We start from the raw sequence: 20,744 nt of genomic DNA on the forward strand, positions 1-20,744 counted from the left end.
TTGCTTAGTGATAGAACAATTTTTATTTTACTTTTTTTTTTTTTTGCTTACCAGGCTCATGATACAATTTGTGGAACAAATTTGTAGGAAAAAACACCAGGTTGAATGATAGAAACATGTAATCAACCTCAGTGGGCTTGAACTGAAGGAAACTATGGAATTGTTTTATTGAGACTTTCCATTGAGTTAACTAAAAATAGTTTTTATTCATGTCACAGCTTTTAGAGTTAGCAGGATTTTATGTGATTGGCCTTTTCTGTGGTTTTTCTAAGGAACTGTGTCTCATGAATGACAGTCCTGAAACTATTAACTGTTAAGAGTTTCATGGAGAAGTAGAAGTCTGTTGTATTTACTAAAAGTTGTCAATTCCACACTCGTGGATTTTAAATGAAAACTTAATCTGGCTGCTTCTATGATTCCCAAAGATGCCCAATATCCATGGATGGGAAATAAAAGTTGCCAGTAAGATTTTTAAAAACTAAATGAAATTCTGACTAATGAAAAGAAAGTACCTCTGAAAGACACTATTTCAGAAAATTATAGTTTTACGTTTTTATTTAATTTCCAGAATGGTTTATAAAACATTGCCACCATTACAATAATCACATTTTATAGCATATACAACATGTTAATATATGCCAGCTGAAAAGACAGTCTGGGAATAATAAAATTACAACCAATTTGGTAAATGCAAAAAGAAGACTAGAATCAAAATTGATTTCGGTAATGAATTAAAGCAACAGAAAGATGCTGATTGGCAGAGGAGAAAACAGAATTTAAGAGATGCATTTGACTAACATCGCTACATAATGGATATTATGGTCTGGTGGGTATTGCCTGACTTAAGTTATGAAATGAAAACTTAGTAAGCATATTATTGGCCTATTAAAGCTAACATATTTTCTTTAGAGAAAATTCAAAGGAAACATCAACCAAAATGTCAAATACATACATCAGAATATAAATAATTTTTCACATTTTATTGTTATGTAAGAAACTGTGATAATAGAATTGGCTGGGTTTCTGAGGTCAAATCCAGTGTAAAATTACTAGATAGTTCAAGAAGCTACATCTAATAGTACAGAAAGAGGATGTAGCCATGTACTTTTCATACATTTGAGAGTAAGACATTCTTTTAGGATGTAAAATGGTCAAGTATTCAGATCTGAAATGTATTATCAAGACAAGAATTGGGGCTCACATTAAAAAACGTACTGTATTTGAAGGGACCTGCTGGAAATGATCCTCCTGTAATAGTGTTCTGCTGAGGGAGAAAGTTTTTACAAAAAATCAAATCCTACCAGTAGCAGAGGGACTCTAAAGTTTTATAGTACCAGTTTCAGCTCTGTGCTTCTGTTATAGAGAGCATCTAATATACCAGTTCAGATCCATTTCTTCATACTTTTTCTAGTTATTTGCTTAATATTACTTTGGATTATTATCGCTTTCCCACTTAAAATATATTAGTACCTTTTATACTTTCTGAAGAAGGAAGAACCTTTAGGTAATTATTGAATTCAACTTCCAATGATGACTTAAATTTTGGACCTGTTGACTTTTAATAGCGTGAGAGCCCTTCTTTGTCTTCTTATTTAAAGCCTCACTTAGTCTCTCGTAGGAATATAAACGTTTCCTCCTCATACTCATCAGCTAGATAAACACGGACCTTTTAAGGTAGTAGATAGCCTGGTGGTTTTAGAAGTGTTGGTGATTTTTATGGGAGCGAGTTTTCGTAAGTATTGGTTTATGGATGGTCTCCTCAGCTATTAACTAGGGTAGCTTTTCGCGGGGGGTAATCTCAGGTTTGATACCTGTTTTCCCCAGAACAGCATTTTCCTCATGGAAGCAGGTGGGATTCTGGGGAGGTTTTCTTCTCAGAGATCATCCATGTATGGAAGGTGAGAATTCAAGGCATCACTTCTGCAGCAACAATTTTACCTGCTGCACAGAAACTTGGACAGTTCTCTGGAATCCACTGGATTGCAGTTCAGGTTCAGCGTGCCCTGACTACAAGAGGTAACAGTGTTTATCAAGCCGTTGTTATACTGGATTATTAATAATATAAACTTATCTTCTAACATACAACTATCTTATAATTGAAGTATTACCCAAAAATTGGATGGTTAACAAAAACCAATGAGAGATTTTACATAAATATATATTTTTAAAGTAAGAGCTTATGCTATAATATTTGCTGGTAGCAACTGCTGTAAAACCAGTGATGAGTTGTTTTGTTGAAAAGATCTAGTCAGAGCAGGATTTTCCTGTCATTCATGGCAGAGTGAAAAAGGTTTGCATGGTTCTTATCTAAATCTGTTCTTAACATTCTTAAGATCATCATTCTATTGTCCTGTAAGGTTTTATTTGAAGATGCTGTTTTTAAAAAGTTCAGAATTTTGTGTAAGATAGATTTTTATCCCCTTTATTAGGTACCAGTTGGTGTTAGCTATAACCAAGTTCCAGTGAGGTCAGACAAGCCTAGGTTCTTTATAAAAGAAAATCTTTTAGATTTGGATTTCCCATTTCAGATGATGTTGCTCTGATTCATTCATAAAGTCTTTTAACTGTAGGGACTCTTGAAGGTAATAGAAGTGGGTTTTTTTTTTAACCTGATTGGTTAAGTTACATTTTGAAAATTACTTATTTTAAAATTGGATAAGATTATAATGAAAACTGGATGTTTATATGTACCTGTCCATGTTCTCTCAAATAGATATTTCTATATGCAGATAATAAAGACCAAACCAATGGCTGCACTATAGGTCTGCTTCTTATTTGTACTTGTTCTGCTTCTGTTTATGTTGTAGTAAGTGAAATTCTAGCAACATGCTTCCATTCTGTTATCTTTTTTATACTTATAAAAATGTATTAGGTTTTACTATATTATGCTTTTCAAAGCCATAACTCGTAAGAACTTCATTTTTGCATATTGTTTGCTAATACTTTATTTTAATAAACCTCAAAACCTGCTTAATGTGTGTGTGTGTGTTTCTCTGTTTTTGTGTGTGTGCTCTGTTTTGACTTAACTTGCTTATTTGGAGTTATAAAAAAGAGAGAGTATTAGTTGCTGTGACGAGCTGTTTTGTGCACTAATGATAGAAAATGGAAATATCATGTCTTGCCACTCAGCATGAGGTTTTGCTCAGAATGATTAATATTTTCCCATTCTGTTTCTAAGAGTGTTGATGTGTTATTCTTTGCTAGTTTTGTTCTGTTTTGAAAAAGGATTTGGATCTAAAGTCTGGGTTTTTTTAGTTTAACCACTAATTTCCCTTCTTTAGATCCATCTATAAATGGAAGGTCTTGACCCATGATCCAGAGATAGAATAGCTCGTAGCAGAGCTGGCTCTGGAGGCTGCCTGCCTACATAAGAATCCTGGCCCTCAGAGCTTTCTTAACTCTGTGCCCTTAGCTTGTGCTTAACCTTTCTGTGCCTCAGTTTCCTGATCTGCAAAGTAAAAGTCTACCTACTTCATAGGATTTGGGGAAGATTAAATAGAATGATACAAATAAAGTACTAAGAACAGTGTCTGGCATATAAGAACTCATATTTTTATTATCTCTTACATATCTTCTTTGATTTAGAGGAATTGTTTCTGATGTTGCTTGACTTTGGTAGATCAACCCTTGATTATCCGCTTTGTGAATTAGCTTTGTTTTTCTTTATTTTTTCCATCTTAAAAAATTTTAAATCACAGATTAGTTTTATCCCCATCAAGTGCACGCCTTTCCACGTCTGTTGCATATACTAAAAATGTAAACATCCTGCTTAGGAAGGGATGGTGAAAGTTCATGTGTGCCCATAGAAAAGTAGAAAAACCCAAACTAAATATTTTAACACCAAATAGTAAACATAACAGCTCTTACTATTCTCTTTAGAGAAAAAAAATTATATCAAAGTAATCCAATTATTCAAATCAGTTCCTTCTTATGCCTTTTTATTTCAAGTATAAGGCATTTATTTAGTAAAGTATTTAGTAGTGACTTCACTTGCTGTTTTAGAAGGATATTTAAAAAAAAAAAATTTGTTCTGGCAAAAGGTTTTAGTGAACAATGAGAGGTGTTGGGCTTCTCTCAGATTTAAGGTAATTAGTTTTCAAATTGCTTTATCCAAACAGTTCGGTGATGAGGGGATCAATTGCTCCCGTTTTAGACCTGAGACTTGATGGCCAAAGCTTTTCCATATTACAGCAGTTTTGATGCTGTTTATATTGTATAAGTATTTACAAGTATCAGCAGGCTAGCAAACTTATAAGAAAGTACTTTTTAAGAGTTCTGTAGTATACATGATTCAAAGAATATTTAAATATTACTGTGGTTTTGGTTGTTGCTGAGTTTGTAAGCCTATTTTTAATAAACTGACTTGTGTGAGGGAGAATCTGTATTTTTATCTAAATCACTTTTTGTGGTTGTATTTTAGAGGCAAGGGGAATGAGGCTATAGGGAAAATATAAAAAGCAATTGTTGGCAGCTTGCTTAACCATTTCCATCTTAGAGTATGTTGGGTGGGAGGTGGAAGGGGCATTTGGATTGGTGGTAAACATTCTTTCATTACCCATATTCTATCAAGTGGATATATGCGTACTTCCTGAGAGGCATTTCCTGAGGCAGTCTTGAAGTTGGGGATGAATTTGAAAGCTTCCTTCTAACTTGCCTTACTCTCCTACCTATCTCCCACCCAATAAAAACCTCACCTGTTATTTCATTTAAAATACTTTTACATGAGATAAATGTGGAGAATTTTAACAGTACAGAAAGCCACAAACTAGCTAACGACTACACTTTTATGTGTGTACCCTTCTAACCTGTTCTGGTAATCACTCTACATCGGCCCCTTCCTTTCTTTGACAAAAGCTTAACCAATTATGGGTGGAAAGGGTTCTCAGAGAAATTTGTTTGGGTCTAAAGTGTTTCTTGAATTCCATATCAGAGAGCATTTGCTATCTTCGCTATTTCTTATTTTGTTCAATTGCAGACCTTTCCAAAATGTATAACATCAAACCTATCTATCCAGATCTTTTACTGAGATGACTGAAGTGACAAAAAAAAAAAAAAAAAAAAGCCAATTGGGATTAATCTAGGAAGGCATTCAGAAAGGGAATAAAAGACCCTGGGCATTAAGAAGAAAAGGAAAGTTTTTCATTCCTCATAACATGTACCACCATCTAACATGTTACATATATAATATTTCTTTACTCTTTTTATAGATTGTCATATCTCATGGGAATTTCAGCTATATGAGACCAGACCTATGTTCCCACTGCCAGAACAGTTCTTCATATTTTGTAAGCACTCCAATATTGGTTGGATGAATGAGAGTACTAGAATTCACCTTTTAAATTGTCTAATGAGAATTCTTAGTTGAATGGATTCTAGCTCAGCACTTTATTAGATCTCTATTTCATGCCTCATAAGAGAAGAAAGAAACTAGAACACTCATATTCTCTGAACTTTTGGATCTTTGTTCCAAAGTTATCAGGTTCCTGGAATTATTGGTTAGAGAACCTAACAAAGTAACAATATTTTCCTAGAGAAAGGATATACTTTCTTTGATGTATTGGATGAGAAAATAACCAAAAAAGTGTAGTTTTTATTTTATAACTTAAGGGATGGCAGTGTTAAGAGCCCAGTAGTTTGATTTCAGCGCCCTGGTTTAGATCCCATAGAGACAACATAATGACCTATATTTGTACTACAGGGTAAAAGATTAACTTTGCTGAAGACTACGTGTGATTGTGGCGGGGAGGGAAGCACAGGAGGATTTGGGCTATACCACCATTAGTTAAGATTAATTAATAATAAACATTCCTTGGTTGCCTTTCTTGACATAAAATTCTCTGAATTTTACAGAATGTGTTTATACAGCAGTGAAGGTGATGATGGTTGTAAGCACAAAGTAGTTAGTATTAGCAGTAAGACTGCAAAGATAAGCATCTGAAAAGAATGGTGCTTTCTTTTTATTGTCTGTTTAATGAGTTACTGGAAGTTTACCAACACCCATTCTCCCCTTTGTTAATTACAGAACACCTCTGTCCAGCTGCCTACCACATTTCCACATTTCCCAGCCTCTCTTTTAGCTGGATGTGGCCTTGTAACTAATTTCTGACCAATAGGATTTGAGCAGAAGTGTAGCACTGTTTTGGCATAAGGCACCAAAGAGTAATGTTCTTGTTCCTTTTCCCTTCCCAATGGCCAGAATGCAGGTATGATGGCAGGAACTAGAATAACCACCTTGAAGTGGGCGTAGAAGCCAGGGGATAGGGTGATAGCTGTGCTACTCCTGGAAGGTTATATGTGCACAAGAAACTTGGAGATGGGGAGTGTTCTTTGTTACAACAGTTTAGAATGTAACCTAATTAATACTTACTTGCTCATTCACTTCCTCTCTCCAAACACTTGTAGTGTTCTCTGCAAGTCAGGCTTTATGCTGGGCAGCAGGGAGTCACCTCCTGTCCTCATGGAAAGTGAAACTAACAGTTTAGTGTGTTCAATCCCCATCTAGTTAGGGCTCTCCAGTTTTGGAGGGTGGAGAAAAAGCAGAATGGAGAAGGAAACTGAAAATAGACTCTGCTTCTGTTTTTCTGTTTGTATCTTTTCTGGTCCTGAGCAGTATTTGGTTGGTTGCTCATTCATTCAACTAATATTTGAGGGCATATAAGATGTCAGGCTGAGGATAAAAGGAATAAGACAAAAATTCTTTCCCTCAAGGAGCTTCATTCTGGTTACAGAGACATAAAACAAGCTAAGTGAAATATAGCATAGGTAGTGGTAAGTTCTAAGGTGGAAAAGCAGGAAAGGGAGATTTGAAATATTCAGGGGGTTGGGGTGGGAGGAAGATGAAGTTTTAGATCAAAAAGCCAGGGAAGCTTGCTGAGAAGGAAATCTTTGATCTAAATCCAAGAAGAGGTGAGGAAGTCGGTGTGTGAAGTAGTGATTTAGCTGATTCTTTGTCAAGGCAATTCAGAAGGCGTATGAATGGTACAGTAAAGATCTTGGGATCCCTGCAGGAAAAGGGGTAATTCAAGCGGAAACAGCTAAAGGAACAAACATTTAAATTGTATGTTCTTTTAGTCTCTGTGGGAGATAACAATAATAATGGAGTGTTACATAGACGGAGACAAGAAATATCAGCTACTAACAACTTTTCGGATTACCACCTCCAGGAAACTGGCCACTGGGGACTATGAATCAATAAGAAAAGTTCAACTCAATATTTCATCTTATACAAGCTTAAGGCAGAAAATAAAGGGGAAGAGTTCAGAGGAAGAACCCATGGACAAATTTATCTTAACCTCTAGCTCTGTTTTTCCACTATGTTTCATTCAACAAATACTTCATTGCCTCTTTTGTGTTTATCACGACGACAGGCATTGGGAAGGCAGTAGTAAACACGATGGATGCTGTCCCAGACATCAGCTTCCGTGTGAGTAGGGAAAGAGAGACATTAATTAGGCTATGACGTGTATAGCTATTTAATAGTTGTGATAAGGGAGCTGACTGGGGGCTATAAATGAATAAAACTGATCTGCACTCAGGCAAGTCCTTTTTTTAAAAAAATATATTTTAATTTCAGAGGAGAAAGGAAAGGGATAGAGAGAAACATCAATGGTGAGAGAGAATCATTGATAGGCTGCCTCCTACAAGCCCCCTGGGGATTGAGCCCACAACCCCGGCATGTGCCCTGACCGGGAATCAAACCCATGACCTCTTGGTCGACAATCAACCACTGTGCCACACTGGCCAGGCAGGCAAGTCCTTTTTGAGGAAGAGATATTTAAGTTGAGACCGGAAGGATAAGGCATTGGCCAAATGTAGGACCAAACAGCTTAGGCAGAAAGTCCTGAGGGATTGAAAGGCCATAGTCACTAGAGCCTGGACTACAAGAGTGTGAGGAGATGAGGCTGGAGAGGTTGTTGGGTGTCAGATGATGCTGGGTCTTGTAGGTCAAGATTAGAGTTTTGTTTTAATTCCTCAGATCCAGGAGAAGCCATTGGAATGTAAACAGGGGCTGGAGCAAATAACTGGATCAGATGTGTATGTTGATTGGCGAGAGGCAAAAGTGGATGCTGGGCTTTGAATTCGGTTGGTGCTGCTGGAGATGGAGGGGAGTAGATGGAGTAGAATGGTGTCTAGGAGGTGATGTATTGCATGTGGGAAGGATGAAGAACAGTTTGGGGTCAAGAATGACCATCATGTATTTTTTACTTTGGGCAATGGGATGCCATTTGTTGAGATGGAGAAGACTGGCGGAAAACCCAATTTATATGGAAAGGTGAGTTTTAGACGTGTTGAGTTTTAGGTTCCTTATGAGATATCCAGATGGAGGTGTTGAATGGGCTCAGGGATAAGGTCTGGAGAGAGTTATTTGAAAAGCACCTGAAGCCATGTGAGTGGATGAGTTAGTTTAGTGGAAAGCACAGTGAGAAAGGGCCTAGGACAGCTGCCTTCCAGCTTGGCATACACACTGGGAAGTGGCAGACCTCTTTACTGTTCTGAGATAGTACATGCCTTTTAGAAAGAACTGCAAGTCACTGAGGGAAAGCATTTAGCGTTTGTGTTACTGCAAACATTTCTGGAATGATTATCCTGTTTAGTAAGAATGATAGCTCACATTCAGAGCATTTAGTAGAGTGGTTCTCAACCTTCCTAATGCCGTGACCCTTTAATACAGTTCCTCATGTTGTGGTGACCCCCAACCATAAAATTATTTTCGTTGCTACTTCATAACTGTAATTTTGCTACTGTTATGAATCGTAATGTAAATATCTGATATGCAGGATGTATTTTCATTGTTACAAATTGAACATAATTAAAGCATAGTGATTAATCACAAAAACAATATGTAATTATATATGTATTTTCCGATGGTCTTAGGCAACCCCTGTGAAAGGGTCGTTCGATCCCCAAAGGGGTCGCGACCCACAGGTTGAGAACTGCTGATTTAGTACATATCAAACATGAGCTAAACACTACCTATAATGTCTCATGCAATGTTGGGAATCCTATGAGGCAGATGCTATTATCTCCATTTTGAAGATGAGCAAACTGAGGCTCTCAGACATCCAGAAACATCATCAAGGCATAGAGTGGATGATCAAGGTCAGGTTACCTCGCTCTAGGACTGAGACTCTCGGTCACTACAATATGCTACTTCTCCTTGTTACCTAGCATCTGCAACCACTTTCCTAATTTCCATCCCCACCCCTCACCTCCCATCAAAAGTATATTCTCATCCTTCTTGTCTGCTCCCAGTCCAAACACCTATGTCATGGGCCCTATTTTTAGCCTGTCATGCCCAGCTCTCCAAAGGTGGTTCCAAGGCATCATGGGACTGCAGAAGAGCAGAGAGCAGGAGGAAGTGGGTATAAACCTGATGTCCATCTAAATGTCCAATTACCATATTGTAGTCCACTTACCTGCATATCAGTAGAGGGCAGATGAATGCAGCTACATCCCGGCTTTCCAGGGAAAATCTGGGACTAGGTCCAACGTGAGAAAGGAACCATTACTGCTCAACTGGTCTAATACTTGCCTAGAAAAGCGAGTGAAATTGTCCAGGGTCACAGTGCTGACAAAAAGTAGAACCTTAGACTAGTTCCTCTCACTGACCCCCCTTGGTTTCTATATTCCATCTCTGCAGGCCCAGTTACCTAGGAGTTTCTTCCAGAAAGGTCTGTTCACTTGAAGTACTGAAGCCGTTGGTTTCAGAGGCTGAGGCCATTGTAACCCTTTAGAGACCTCAGAGGGATGCTTTCTAAGTTGTCTCCATGTTGGCACTTTTTAGCTTTAACCTCTGTGTGCCTTGTATTTTATGAAGGGATCCCAACAGCCTCCTGGATCACTCTGACTTTAGCTGATTCTGGCCCAGGAACTCCGGGTGACTTCTAAGCTAATCATTCACTCATATTCTCCCCTGCAAGAATCAACCCTTGCATTTGTTTGTGGGCACTTTTGTTTGTAGTCCCCAGGAAGACCACATTTTGTTTGTGGGCCAGCTCCTCTCTCTCTCTCTCTCTCTCTCTCTCTCTCTCTCTCTCTTAAAGAATCGTTTATTGATTTATTAATTTTTAGAGAGCAAGGAAGGGAAAAGACAGAAACATTGATTAACTGCCTCCTGCACGCCCCCTACTGGGGATCGAGCCCACAGCCCAGGCATGTGCCCTGACCGGGAATCAATCACCAACCTCTCCTTGCGTGGGAGGATGCCCAACCAACTGAGCCACACTGGCGAAATAGATTAAGTTGTGCAGGGTCACATTGCCAGTGAGCAATGGAGCTGGAGTTTAAAGCCGGACAGTGGGACTCCAGAACATGTGCTTCTGGCCACTCTGCACACTGCCTTCAGGTCTGTCCATGGGGAGATGTGGAAGAGAAACACTCTGCCTCTACATTATCTCCTAACCCCCCACCCAGCCCCCAGATCAATCCCCCATAGCAGCATTGTGTGACTTCATTATGCCAGCCAGGGTTCCTCATAACTCCTTACGTTTATTCCAAGGTTCACACAGATTCGCTGAGTTAACCTTGCTGTATAGCCTGGAGAGATCTGGTGTCATTTCCAAAGACTAAACTAAAATGTTCTGTGAGTTATCACAGAATTAGCACCATTAGGACTTGGCTGGTGTTAGCTCTCCAAAACAAATAATTAAGCCCAAGGTGAAATGTCTTCTGCTCATATCTGTTGACAGGAGGGACTCTTAGACACAAGTGGGAAGTGGTGAGGAGCTCTGGCCTGAGACTCCAGCCCTAGCACACATTTCCCAGACTTAGCCTGGGTCCTTAGATAGGTTTCTGACAACCCTTTCCAAAGGGTTGTACAAAGGTGTGTAGAATTGTGTGCCTGTGTGCATTCTGCCAGAGTCAAGTGTCCTCAGCATTCTTCAGGTTCTCAACACACAAGTGACCCCAGATGGTTTAGGACACTGGATTAGATAATCTACCAAATCAGTTTTCAGTCAAACATTCAGCTCTAGTGCCCCAGAGCCAGGAGACTCCTGAAACGATTTCAAATGCCCATAAACTCCCTAGAATTAGGCTCACTTTGAAAAGTCAAGGTTATCACAACTTTTCCCTCTCAGGCTCTTTGAGATTGTCTCCTGGCGGGGTTTACTCATCCATTGCTTTCTGCTGTGCTCCCTAGAGCTGGCCTCCTGCCTCATTTGGGAAGAAATCCTGCCTGGCTGTCCCCATCACCTGACCCTTAGGCCCTTCCTTCACCACCTGATTCTGATCCAGAAATAGCTCTTAGAAGGGTTCAGGCCCAGGGAGGAAAGGAGAGGACAGGGAAGGAAAAGTTGCCACGGAGCCCCCTTTCAGGGCAATTGTTTTTTCCCCCAGCAGAAGAGGCAGCAATTCCTCTTTGAGTCCTGTTCTAAAAACACTTCCCAGAGCAAGTAACTGACCGACCCAGGGGGAAAGCTGCATTGAAACTGACCTGGGCCACACCACAGCAAGGCAGGAGGCGGCAGCGCTTGGCTCTCAGGATGCTCGTAAGAGTGCCCAGCCCCCACCCCGCTTTCCAAAGTGGCGCAAAGACAGACCAGAGCGTTCTCAGCACTGGGTCTAATTCGGTGAGGTTTTATTGTAGAAATGCGGCCCCTGGAGATGTGGGACGTGGATTCCCACTACAGATTGCTGCCGGCGGGACCCTGTGTCTCTAGACCGGCTTCCCCTCCATCCGTGCCCGCAGGAAAAGCTGGGTCCTCCGACCCCTAGGCGGGACCCAGGGAAACTCCGCGTCTCCTGGGGCACGCGGTCCCCGAGGGCCATCATTTCACAAAGTCAGGCTGAGTTCACGCTCAGGTCCTAGTGGCCTGCGCTCTGTGCCTGCCCCTTCCGTGCGCAAAGTGAGGAAGTCAGCCGGCGGTGCGCCTTCTCTCAGGAATGTCCCAGCTGGACCCGCCGTCCCTGGGAAGAAAGGCTCTCCAGGGGGTCAGAACCTCGGTACCCCAGGGCTACTAGGGCGGCAACCTAGGCAGCCCGACTTCCTTTACGCCCAGGTTGCCGCTCGAGGTCGGGAAGGGGCTTGGGTCTGGCGACCCGCAAAGGTCAGGTCCATCGAACCCCTGAGGTCAGGCCCGCCCTGCTCGGCTCACACCGACTGCTGGTAGCGAGACGCGAACCCGGAGGCCGCCGGCCCGGCTTGCTGAGCCCTTACACCGGCCGAGTCTTCCAGGGCGCGCGGGCGTCGCGCAGCGAGCGGTCGTGGGGCAGCGCGGGGAAGGCCGAGTGGCGCAGCTGGCAGCCGATGAAGAGGACGACAAGCGCCACGGAGAGCAGCAGCAGGAAGAAGAGGAGCAGGTAGGTGGGCAGGTCGGGCTTCGCGGCCGCGCCGTCCCGCACGCCGCGCGCGGTGGCCAGCTCCAGCGGCAGAGCGCCCTCCGCCTTGACCGTGGCCGCCAAAGCCAGCGCGCCACCCACCTCCGCCTCGAGGCCGCCGGTGGCGTTAAACACGTCCCCGTACATGGCCCGCGGGTCCCTGGCCAGCTCGCTCACTGCGCCTCGCGAAGACTGGCGCTGCCCCGCGCCTCCATGGCGCGTCCTGCCCCCCCGCCCCGCCCCGCTGCGCGCGACTGACCGGGAGTCGGGGCGCCCGGGCCGCGGCCACTCCGGTGCCTCCGAGCTCAGCTTTCCTCCCGGTGAGGTGGAGGACCCCCGGGGTGTCCGCTGGACGGCTCCGTGCCCGCGCCCCTTGGGCTTTCCCTGTGTCTCGCCGTCACCACTCGCGGTGCCAAATCACCCTCAGGGCTCGAACCCCCAGCTCCGGTGAGCTCCGCGCTCGCGCTCCGGGACGCCTGTGGGCTGCAGCGGCTGCAACGCGGGTCCCTGCTGGGTGCCGTCGGGATGCACGGAGGGCGAAGCTGGGAGTTGTCCCGCGCTGCCGCCTCCCGCCCTTGCAGCCTCCGGTCCCTGTCCGGACGCCGGGTGTGCGGCGAACCTGTCCCACTTGCCTGGGCTGCTGCGCTCTGGTCTTGAGCAGACTGAGCGCTGAGGCGGCTCTGAGCAAGCTCAGGTTGGGTGGAGGCGGGACTGACAGAGGCTGTCCTCTGGGAGCCGCTGAGAACCAATGAGGGTGAGATGGGACAGGGCTGTGACTGCTCCTGCCCAACCTCACAACACTCACTGAGGGACACACCGGGTCACTGAAAGACTGACAGACAAAGAAACGGGTGCAGATCTATCAACAGAGGCACACAAAGCAGACAGTTGTGGACAGCAAGCTGAATGGGAGTCAAGGTTCAGCCAGGCATGGGCACCTGCTTTCCTTATCCTGCTTGCCATTCTCCCTGCCAGCCAAGCCTGGTTTGCAGAGCCCCTCTGGCTGCTGGGTCTCTCGGGCAGGGCACACAGCCTCCAGGGGAAGCCAGGGACACTCCCAGGCAAGATGGGACAGCTTTGGTGGGCCCAGGCAACTCTCTGCTGTGTCTTGAGGGTACATGTGCTCCTCACACCAGGATTTCATTCACTCAGCTCCCTGGGCTGGCCAGTTCCGAAAAAGGGACAGGAGAAGGTGTGATGCTGGCAATGGCCCACCTGCTCTCGGCAGCCCTGGCTTAGGCTTGGTGGCCAGGACAGAGGTGAGCAGTCAGCAGGACTGAGGGAGGAAGCAAGGAGGGCAGTCTCTTTTTCCAGGAATCTAAATTCCTCACTTCCTCTGAGAAACCTTCCAATCCTCCCAGACTAGAATGGGAACCAGTGCCCTGGCCACCACCACCCCTGCACTTCTCAAGAAACACCAACAGGCCCTGGCTGGGTAGCTCAGTTGGTTATAGCATAGCTTCTCGCCAAGTTTTGTGGGTTTGATTCCTGGTCAGGGCACATACAAGAATCAATCAGTGAGCCCTACCTGGTTTGGCTCAGTGGATAGAGCGTCAGCCTGCAGACTGAAGGGTCCCAGGTTCGATTCCAGTGAAGGGCATGTACCTTGGTTGCGGGCACATCTCCAGTAGGGGGTGTGCAGGAGGCAGCTGATCGATGTTTCTCTCTCATCGATGTTTCTAACTCTCTATCCTTCTCCCTTCCTCTCTGTAAAAAATAAATAAAATATATTTTTTTAAAAAGAATCAACCAGTGAAAGCATAAATAAATGGAAAAACAGATCAGTGTTTTTTCCTTCCTCCCTCCTTCCTTCCCTCCCTCCCTTCATTCCTCCTTCTTTTCTTCCTTCCCTCTCATGGTTCCTCCCTCCTTTCCTCTTTCTCTCTAATTCAAGAAAGAAAGGAAGAAAGAAAGAAAGACCACCCTGGACTGTCACTGTCTCACAGGGGCAGAATTAAGGAGAGGTAGGTGAGAAGCCCAGGGCATTAAACTGGAAAAGGTCCTGCAGGTGCAGGCAAGAGTGAGTGTGCCTCCTTCCACGTGGCACCCTAGGCACCTCACCCCAGCCTAGTCCCAGTTTGTTGCCTGGTCACTTGTCTGAGAGCCCTACAAGATCAGCCAAATTCACAGCTATCTTCCTTCCCCTGTCAGGAGGTGCAGTGCATGGGGAGTGCTTGGTGAGCACTGGCTGAAGAAGAGTTAGCTATCCCCCTCTCCCTCTCTGCACCTTACACTCAGCCACCTGGGTGACGTGAACAACCAAGCTGTGCAAGGCCAGTTTTGACCACAGCTCATTCCCACAAATCTCAGCTCAGCCCAGGACAAACACCTCTGTGAGCTCTTTGTCTGACATTGAAATTGTGTTCCAAGTCCTGCCCCTGCAGAGTGTCTGACTGCCGGCTGAGTGAGGTGCAGATGTGCTCCAGAGGCTCTCTGCAGTGTTTTCCTCTTAATCCCATGGACGGGCGTCTGAGGGCCTCCCTAGACTGGGAGGGGGCTGTGTGTGTGGATGGCGTGGGCTGCAGGACCTGGCAGGACTCAGCACTGCCCCTCTGCACTCCTTGGTTGTGGGGAGCCAGTATGTTCCAGGGGCATCAGACCCTGAGTCCCTGTGCCTGGCTGCTGCTTAGGTCCACCCTCCCTTTTCCAGATGGGAGCGCTGACTCCAAGAGGACAGGACAGCCGCCACAGAGGCGGCGACGCAGCAGTCATGGAAGTGGGCCACTCGGACATGTGCCTTTCTCTGAAGGCCTGACCTATTTTGGACAGCATTTTGCTTAGCCAGGAGGACCCCAGGCAATATGATGTGAAACCAAAACAGGCTTCCTGATCAACACTGTCAGCCACTGGGAGGGTCAGCCTGGGGGTTGGATGGAGGGGAGTTTATCCAGGTGGAACCTGGGCTGTCAGTAACTCCCTGGATCCTGGTGAGGCTTAACGGCAGGGCTTGGTTGGAGTCTGGCCTAGAATTTCCTCCTTGTATCTGCATGGGGAGTAACACTTCCTCTGTCTCCACTTCCTCTGCAGGCCACCTATGAGGTCAAGTATGACACTAGGTGGTAGCAGGAAGCCTGGGCAGCTCAGTAGGGAGGTCCTCAGTGGAATCTCGGGCTATAAAATGGGGGTTTGTGGTAGGTGATTTCTGGTCTTGTTCTGGAAATTTGCTGTGAGCATTCAGGAAATGGGTATGGAGCAGGGGGAGTCTGTGAAGGATTTGGTGTGGATGGTGAGGGGGGTTCCTGCAACTCCATTGCTCGTGTTGGGGTTTAGGAGGGGAAATCTGTGAACATGGAGTCACGTGCACTGCTCATTTTTCCCCCAAAGCTGCTGCTTTTCATCATCATATTGAATTTTGCAGAAGTAACACATGCAAGGTCTTGCAGCCTGTGCATGGGTGGAGCTGGGACTTGAACCTAGACAGCCAGGCTCCAGAGTCCATGCACTCAGCCGCTGCCATGGCTGCCTCCAATGGCAGAGCTGTTCCAGCAGCTGCCATTCGTGGACCTCTTCCCACAGGCTGAGCGTTAGCTTGGGCCTCTGCACGATCTTTTTCCTCACAGCAACCTGTGAGATGGGCACTGTTATCTGCCCCATTTTCCCAACGAGGAAGCTGGAACCTTGAGAAGTGGTGGCACTTGCCAAGGTCACACAGCCAGGCCATGGTGCAAGAGAGCCTCGGGTTCTGTAGCCGTGCCTGTCCCTCCTCTTAATAATGGGAAACGCAGCAGAGGGCACTTGGTTAAACTGCCTCCCCTTTTGGTCAAGTTGGAGGAGGTATCTTGCCTTTCTGTGGGGGGTCTTTTGGTTCCAAAGTGGGGAGGGCACTGTTTTTTTTCTGAAAGATTTCAGAGGCCCTAGAGGGTAGTCATGTTCTCTGAATATCCCTGGGCAGGAAATTAAACAAGGCTTGGAGCTAAGTAAATGCAGAGATGAAGTTTACACAGCTTTTTACACAAGCCAGAGCGACCTTCCATTAAGGGAGCTTTGTGTACCCACACATTTAAGTCTCGAAAAAGATTATAAAGGGGCTCAGAGGTTGGCGTTGACAAGCAGAGGTCACGGGGCTGGGACCCCAGGGCAACCTCTTTTCCATTACATGGCCGCTGAGTGACACACCCTCCTTTCCCCGCCAGCCTATCCGGGGAGAGACAGAGAGAGGCAAGGCAAGGGTGCCTTTCCTGCCACCGTAGGGCCATTTGGCATCTGTTTAATGGAAACTTGGGAGACTGGGAGCATTAGAGCCCCACGATTTCATAAACTGTGCTGCGCTGGTCTGCGGCGCCTGGCGGAGCTATTTCTGTTTCTTTTGCACACCAGGGGATTTATTATTAAACCACTCAGCGTCACCAAGAGGCTGGGGTGAAGATCAAGGGTGAAATGTTGCTGTCTGAATGCTGGAGTTTGTTGCTGCTGGCTGGTTTCCCCTGTGTGTTGCAGGAGGTTGCATATTAGACTGTTGTGGAATGGCTCCCACTTCTTCTGTGAATGCTGAGGATGTCCTGGCTTCCAGGCCTTTCTTTCAAACCATTACCCCTGGCAATGTTTTTTCTTGCTTTTGTTCTTTTTAAATTTTTTTTTAAACTGATTTTTTGAGAGAGAGGAGGGAAGAGAGAGAGAGAGAGAGAGAGAGAGAGAGAGAGAGAGAAACGTTGATGTTAGAATTAAATATTTATCGGCTGCCTCTTGAATGCCCCAAACCAGGGATTGAGCCCACAAACTGAGAATGTGCCCTGGGTGTTGAACTGGCAACATTTCAGTGCATGGAATGACGCCCATACAACTGAGCCATACTGGCCAGGGCTGACTTTGTTTTTACACATGGCTTTGGCACCCGTAGTGGTTGGCAAGTTAAGGTTGCATTTTAGAATCACCATGTTAGAACTCAACAGCCAGCAGGCCAAGCCCAGACTCTGAAATGAAGGGATTTTTCAAGTGGTAATGGACAGTAGTAGGCTCGGAGAATGGTCAGCCAGGGCTCTTGTGGGGGTTGGAGTCTGTTTTTTGGAGTGGGATAACTGGAGAAAGGATGGGTGTGAAGAAGAGGTGGTCCAATAAGGAGAGCGCTCACAATAGGGCTTCCCTCCTAAAAACAATGCCTCCGTCTCTTTCTTCTGACCCCCTGGGCCTGCAGTGACTTACAGGATCAGAGGGTAGGAATGGAGAGAGTCAGTTATGTGGTTCATAGGGCTGCCTGGGGCTGGGGCTGAGAGCCTCGGAAGAGAGGACTAGATGATGGTCCAGGCTACCTGTCACCCCACCCATGGCCAGGGGCAGCACCAGCTGGAAAGATCTGCAAGAAGCTCTGGGATTGGGAACCTACTGAAAGGGGTGTCACCACTCCTGTCATCAGTACACCGTTCTCCTGGCTGCCTCTGGAGTGAGCTCTGGACAGCCTGTGGGGAGCTGGCCCAGGATGGGGAGCTGCAGCAGGTGCAGGCTTGAGCTCTGCCTCCATACTCTGCTCTGAGCTGGGCTCCTGGATGGGCAGTTAGAGGCCTGACTTCCCAGAATCTCAGGGGATTAGTCCTGGGTCTGCATGGACAGGCATCCCCTTCCTACCTACTCCACCTCAATGACTAGGACAAGCCTGCAAACCAGGTCCTCTAGAGAATTCTCTACTTTCTTGATGGGGCCTCTGGCAGCTGGTCTGGGCCTCCTGCAGACCCTGTTTTCATGGGCACAAATCTTGAAGTCACTTTCTATATCAACAGGAAGGTCAAATCAGAGGGTCATCCTTCTGACAATACACCCCCCGTCCTACCACCACCACCTATACTTATAATATAGGAATGGATTTCCATGTTTACAAAAATTGGGAGCATAAAAGATTATTCCTAATCCATAAAATAGTATTATTTTTTCTTCCAAAGTTTAAACACAACAAAACCAACCAAAAAAAAACCCACCTTGGTTTCTCTCCCATAAAACTCTTAGGGATCCCAATAATCTTAATTTTGGATAAGTCCCACCCTACTGCCAATCACCCATGGCTAGTGTCTAGGGGACAGCTCTCCTGTCTTTCCTGGTCCTTTAGGCAGCATCATCTTTGGGGGTGGAGGTGGGCGTCATGATGCGCTGTCCAGAGTCCTGGGGCAGAGGGGACTCTACATGTGGAGGAGGGGCAGAGGAGGGACCCTTAACCAAAGAAGCAGCACATTGGTCATGAAAAATTCTGAGTGAACATCCCTTTTGCTCTGTCACTTCTTGACAGGGGGGCAGGGACACATATGCCCAGGGTCTGATTCTTGAAGAAATGTGATGATTTTAAAAAAAGTTTTCAGTGAGAGAACTGAAGCTGTCCTTTCAGTGGTATTTTAAAATCTAAATTGGAAACTACGTTAGCATTGCCATTTTGTGCTGAGGCAATAGAAATCCCCACCTGTTCCTCCCCGCCCACTCCCCCCACCCCACCCCGACCCGGGGCTCGGCTCCCAGGTCTGAGATTAGGGTATCTCCACCCTGGAAGTTTCCTCTGGGGAGACACACGTGTCCTGCACCCCAGAACTGCTGGGGAAGGAGCATCACCCACCCCTCCCCATGGACGCTGCCTGTGGGCTCTCTGTGGACTGGAGAAGTGGGTGGGTGATTCAGAATCTTCAGACCCCTCCTTGAGAAGGCCTTTAAGATGACACTCTCCCAGAAATGGCACTGAGTGGATTTTCTCAACATCTCAACTGGAACCGAACAGGGAAAACAGATGCCTGGAGGTGTAAAGGGCATGCGGAGGTTTACAGCCCACCATCTAGCACGGCCTGGGCCTGGGTCCCCCACTCAGGCAAGAAGGGCAGCGTTGGCGCCGCTCTCCAAAGGCTGCTGCAGGCTATGGGACAGCTTCTCCAGGAACACGACCTCAATCCCCCTCATCCTCCTCTCCCAACTCCTTCCAAATCACGCAGGGAGCTTTGTAAATTCAGGTCTGGCCCCAACTCCAAAGATTTGGAGCTGGGAGTGTCCATGTATGTGTATGTGTGCACGTGCATGCATGTGCATGGGTGTGAGTAACCCAGTGTTGACCAAGATGACCCCCTGCATTTCCTAACACCTGTGACCCTTCCCTGCAGGCAGGTGACAGTCAGACTACCCAACATTAACCGCCTTCGGGAAGGAACCACAACTTAACAAAGGAGTCAAATGATTGTAGGTTTTTTTGTTTTGTGGTTTTTTTTGTTTAGTTTTAAAAGTCTAGGCCTGGGTCTAAGGCTTGGAACAGATATGAGTTAGGTTGGCTGTGGCTAGCTTACATGGCACTTTGGGGTGCATTATGAAAAGGTGGCTTTCTCCTGTTGCACCCTCGCCGCTCAGCAGGGCACATTTGTGCAGTGCACACACTGCCCCATCTGATGTGGCAGCCCTGGGGAGGGGCACATTTCCCACCTCTGACGCGACAGGAGACCTCCCTGATCTCAGGGCAGTGTGGGGTAGGAGAGGAGAGGGATGTTGGTGGGAGACAAGGTGACCTTAGATTTGGCGGGTCGCTGAGAGGGGCTCTCTCTGCCTGGGGAAGGATGACAGAAACCGGGTAGTTTTGGGGATGAGGGTGCAGAGGGAGATAATAAATACCTTTCTTAGATAGAGCCATAGGGAGGCAGGAGCCCTCAGAGTATGGGTGGCTTCCCCAGCCCCACCGGGGAAGGTGGTGGAATAATTCCTACAAGCTCAGCTGAGTGTGCTTGGAAGTGCCCAGGGGCACAACTGGCTTCCTCCGGCTCCAAAGTATTTTGGGACAGAAGATGGACTCCTGGGCCAGTGCTTCCAGAAGGGCATAAAAATGGCAAGGAGGCATCTTTCGGATGGGAAATGAGGGTCCACGTGGCAGGGACTTGCAGGACTGACCTGTAGGCTTGGTGGACGCCTGCACAGAGGAATGTCCACCACCCACCTGCAGCCCCCAGGCAGCAGTGCCAGGAGACGAGTTGTGGGGACCCAGAGCTGAGACTTCAATCATTTCAGTGGAATAGCTGGGGGGTGGGGTGGGGGTAGGGGTGGGGGGGTGAAGTGGAGTAAGTGCCGGGCTCCTCACAGAGGCCCACTAAGGGAAAACGAATGTTGCATTTCGTACCCACTTGACTTTGTAGATTAAGATTGATACAAATACGCAAAGAAAACCACAAGCAAATTAGGGAGATTTTCATTTTCTTTCTGAGTGCCAGAGTTTTGAAAATTTCTCCAGTGATCATGGTTTACTTTTATAATGGGAATACTAATAATTAAAAAAGTATAAGAATAGCAAAAGTAATCTGCTTTTTTATTTCTCTCCACTCTCTGGGGTCCTCGGTCCTTAAGTGCTTCTTCCTTCCTGCTTCCTTCAGACCCTGGAGCCCCGTCCTGCTCTGCTGGCCTGACAGGTAGGTGCTGGAGCCATAGGCCTGCTCACGATGACCTGACAGCAGCATCGTTAGGACACTTTTAATCCTCTCTGCACCCTC

General features: G+C 46.2%; 1 protein-coding gene across 1 annotated transcript; it reads right to left on the reverse strand.

The window, feature by feature from the left end:
• Positions 1–11,564: 11,564 nt before the first annotated feature.
• On the reverse strand, positions 11,565–12,957 carry SMIM32 (small integral membrane protein 32). The gene has a single exon (XM_081090706.1). It carries the CDS (start codon positions 12,463–12,465, stop codon positions 12,154–12,156), a length of 312 nt encoding a protein of 103 aa, XP_080946832.1. The 5' UTR covers positions 12,466–12,957; the 3' UTR covers positions 11,565–12,153.
• Positions 12,958–20,744: the final 7,787 nt, after the last annotated feature.

The sequence above is a fragment of the Myotis nattereri genome, assembly GCF_964212035.1.
Source record: "Myotis nattereri genome assembly, chromosome: 5".
In the NCBI taxonomy this organism is placed as follows: domain Eukaryota; kingdom Metazoa; phylum Chordata; class Mammalia; order Chiroptera; family Vespertilionidae; genus Myotis; species Myotis nattereri.

What these genes read in the sequence shown, in the direction of transcription:
- SMIM32 (XM_081090706.1), bottom strand. Translation starts at nt 12,465, where the DNA reads ATGTACGGGGACGTGTTTAACGCCACCGGCGGCCTCGAGGCGGAGGTG.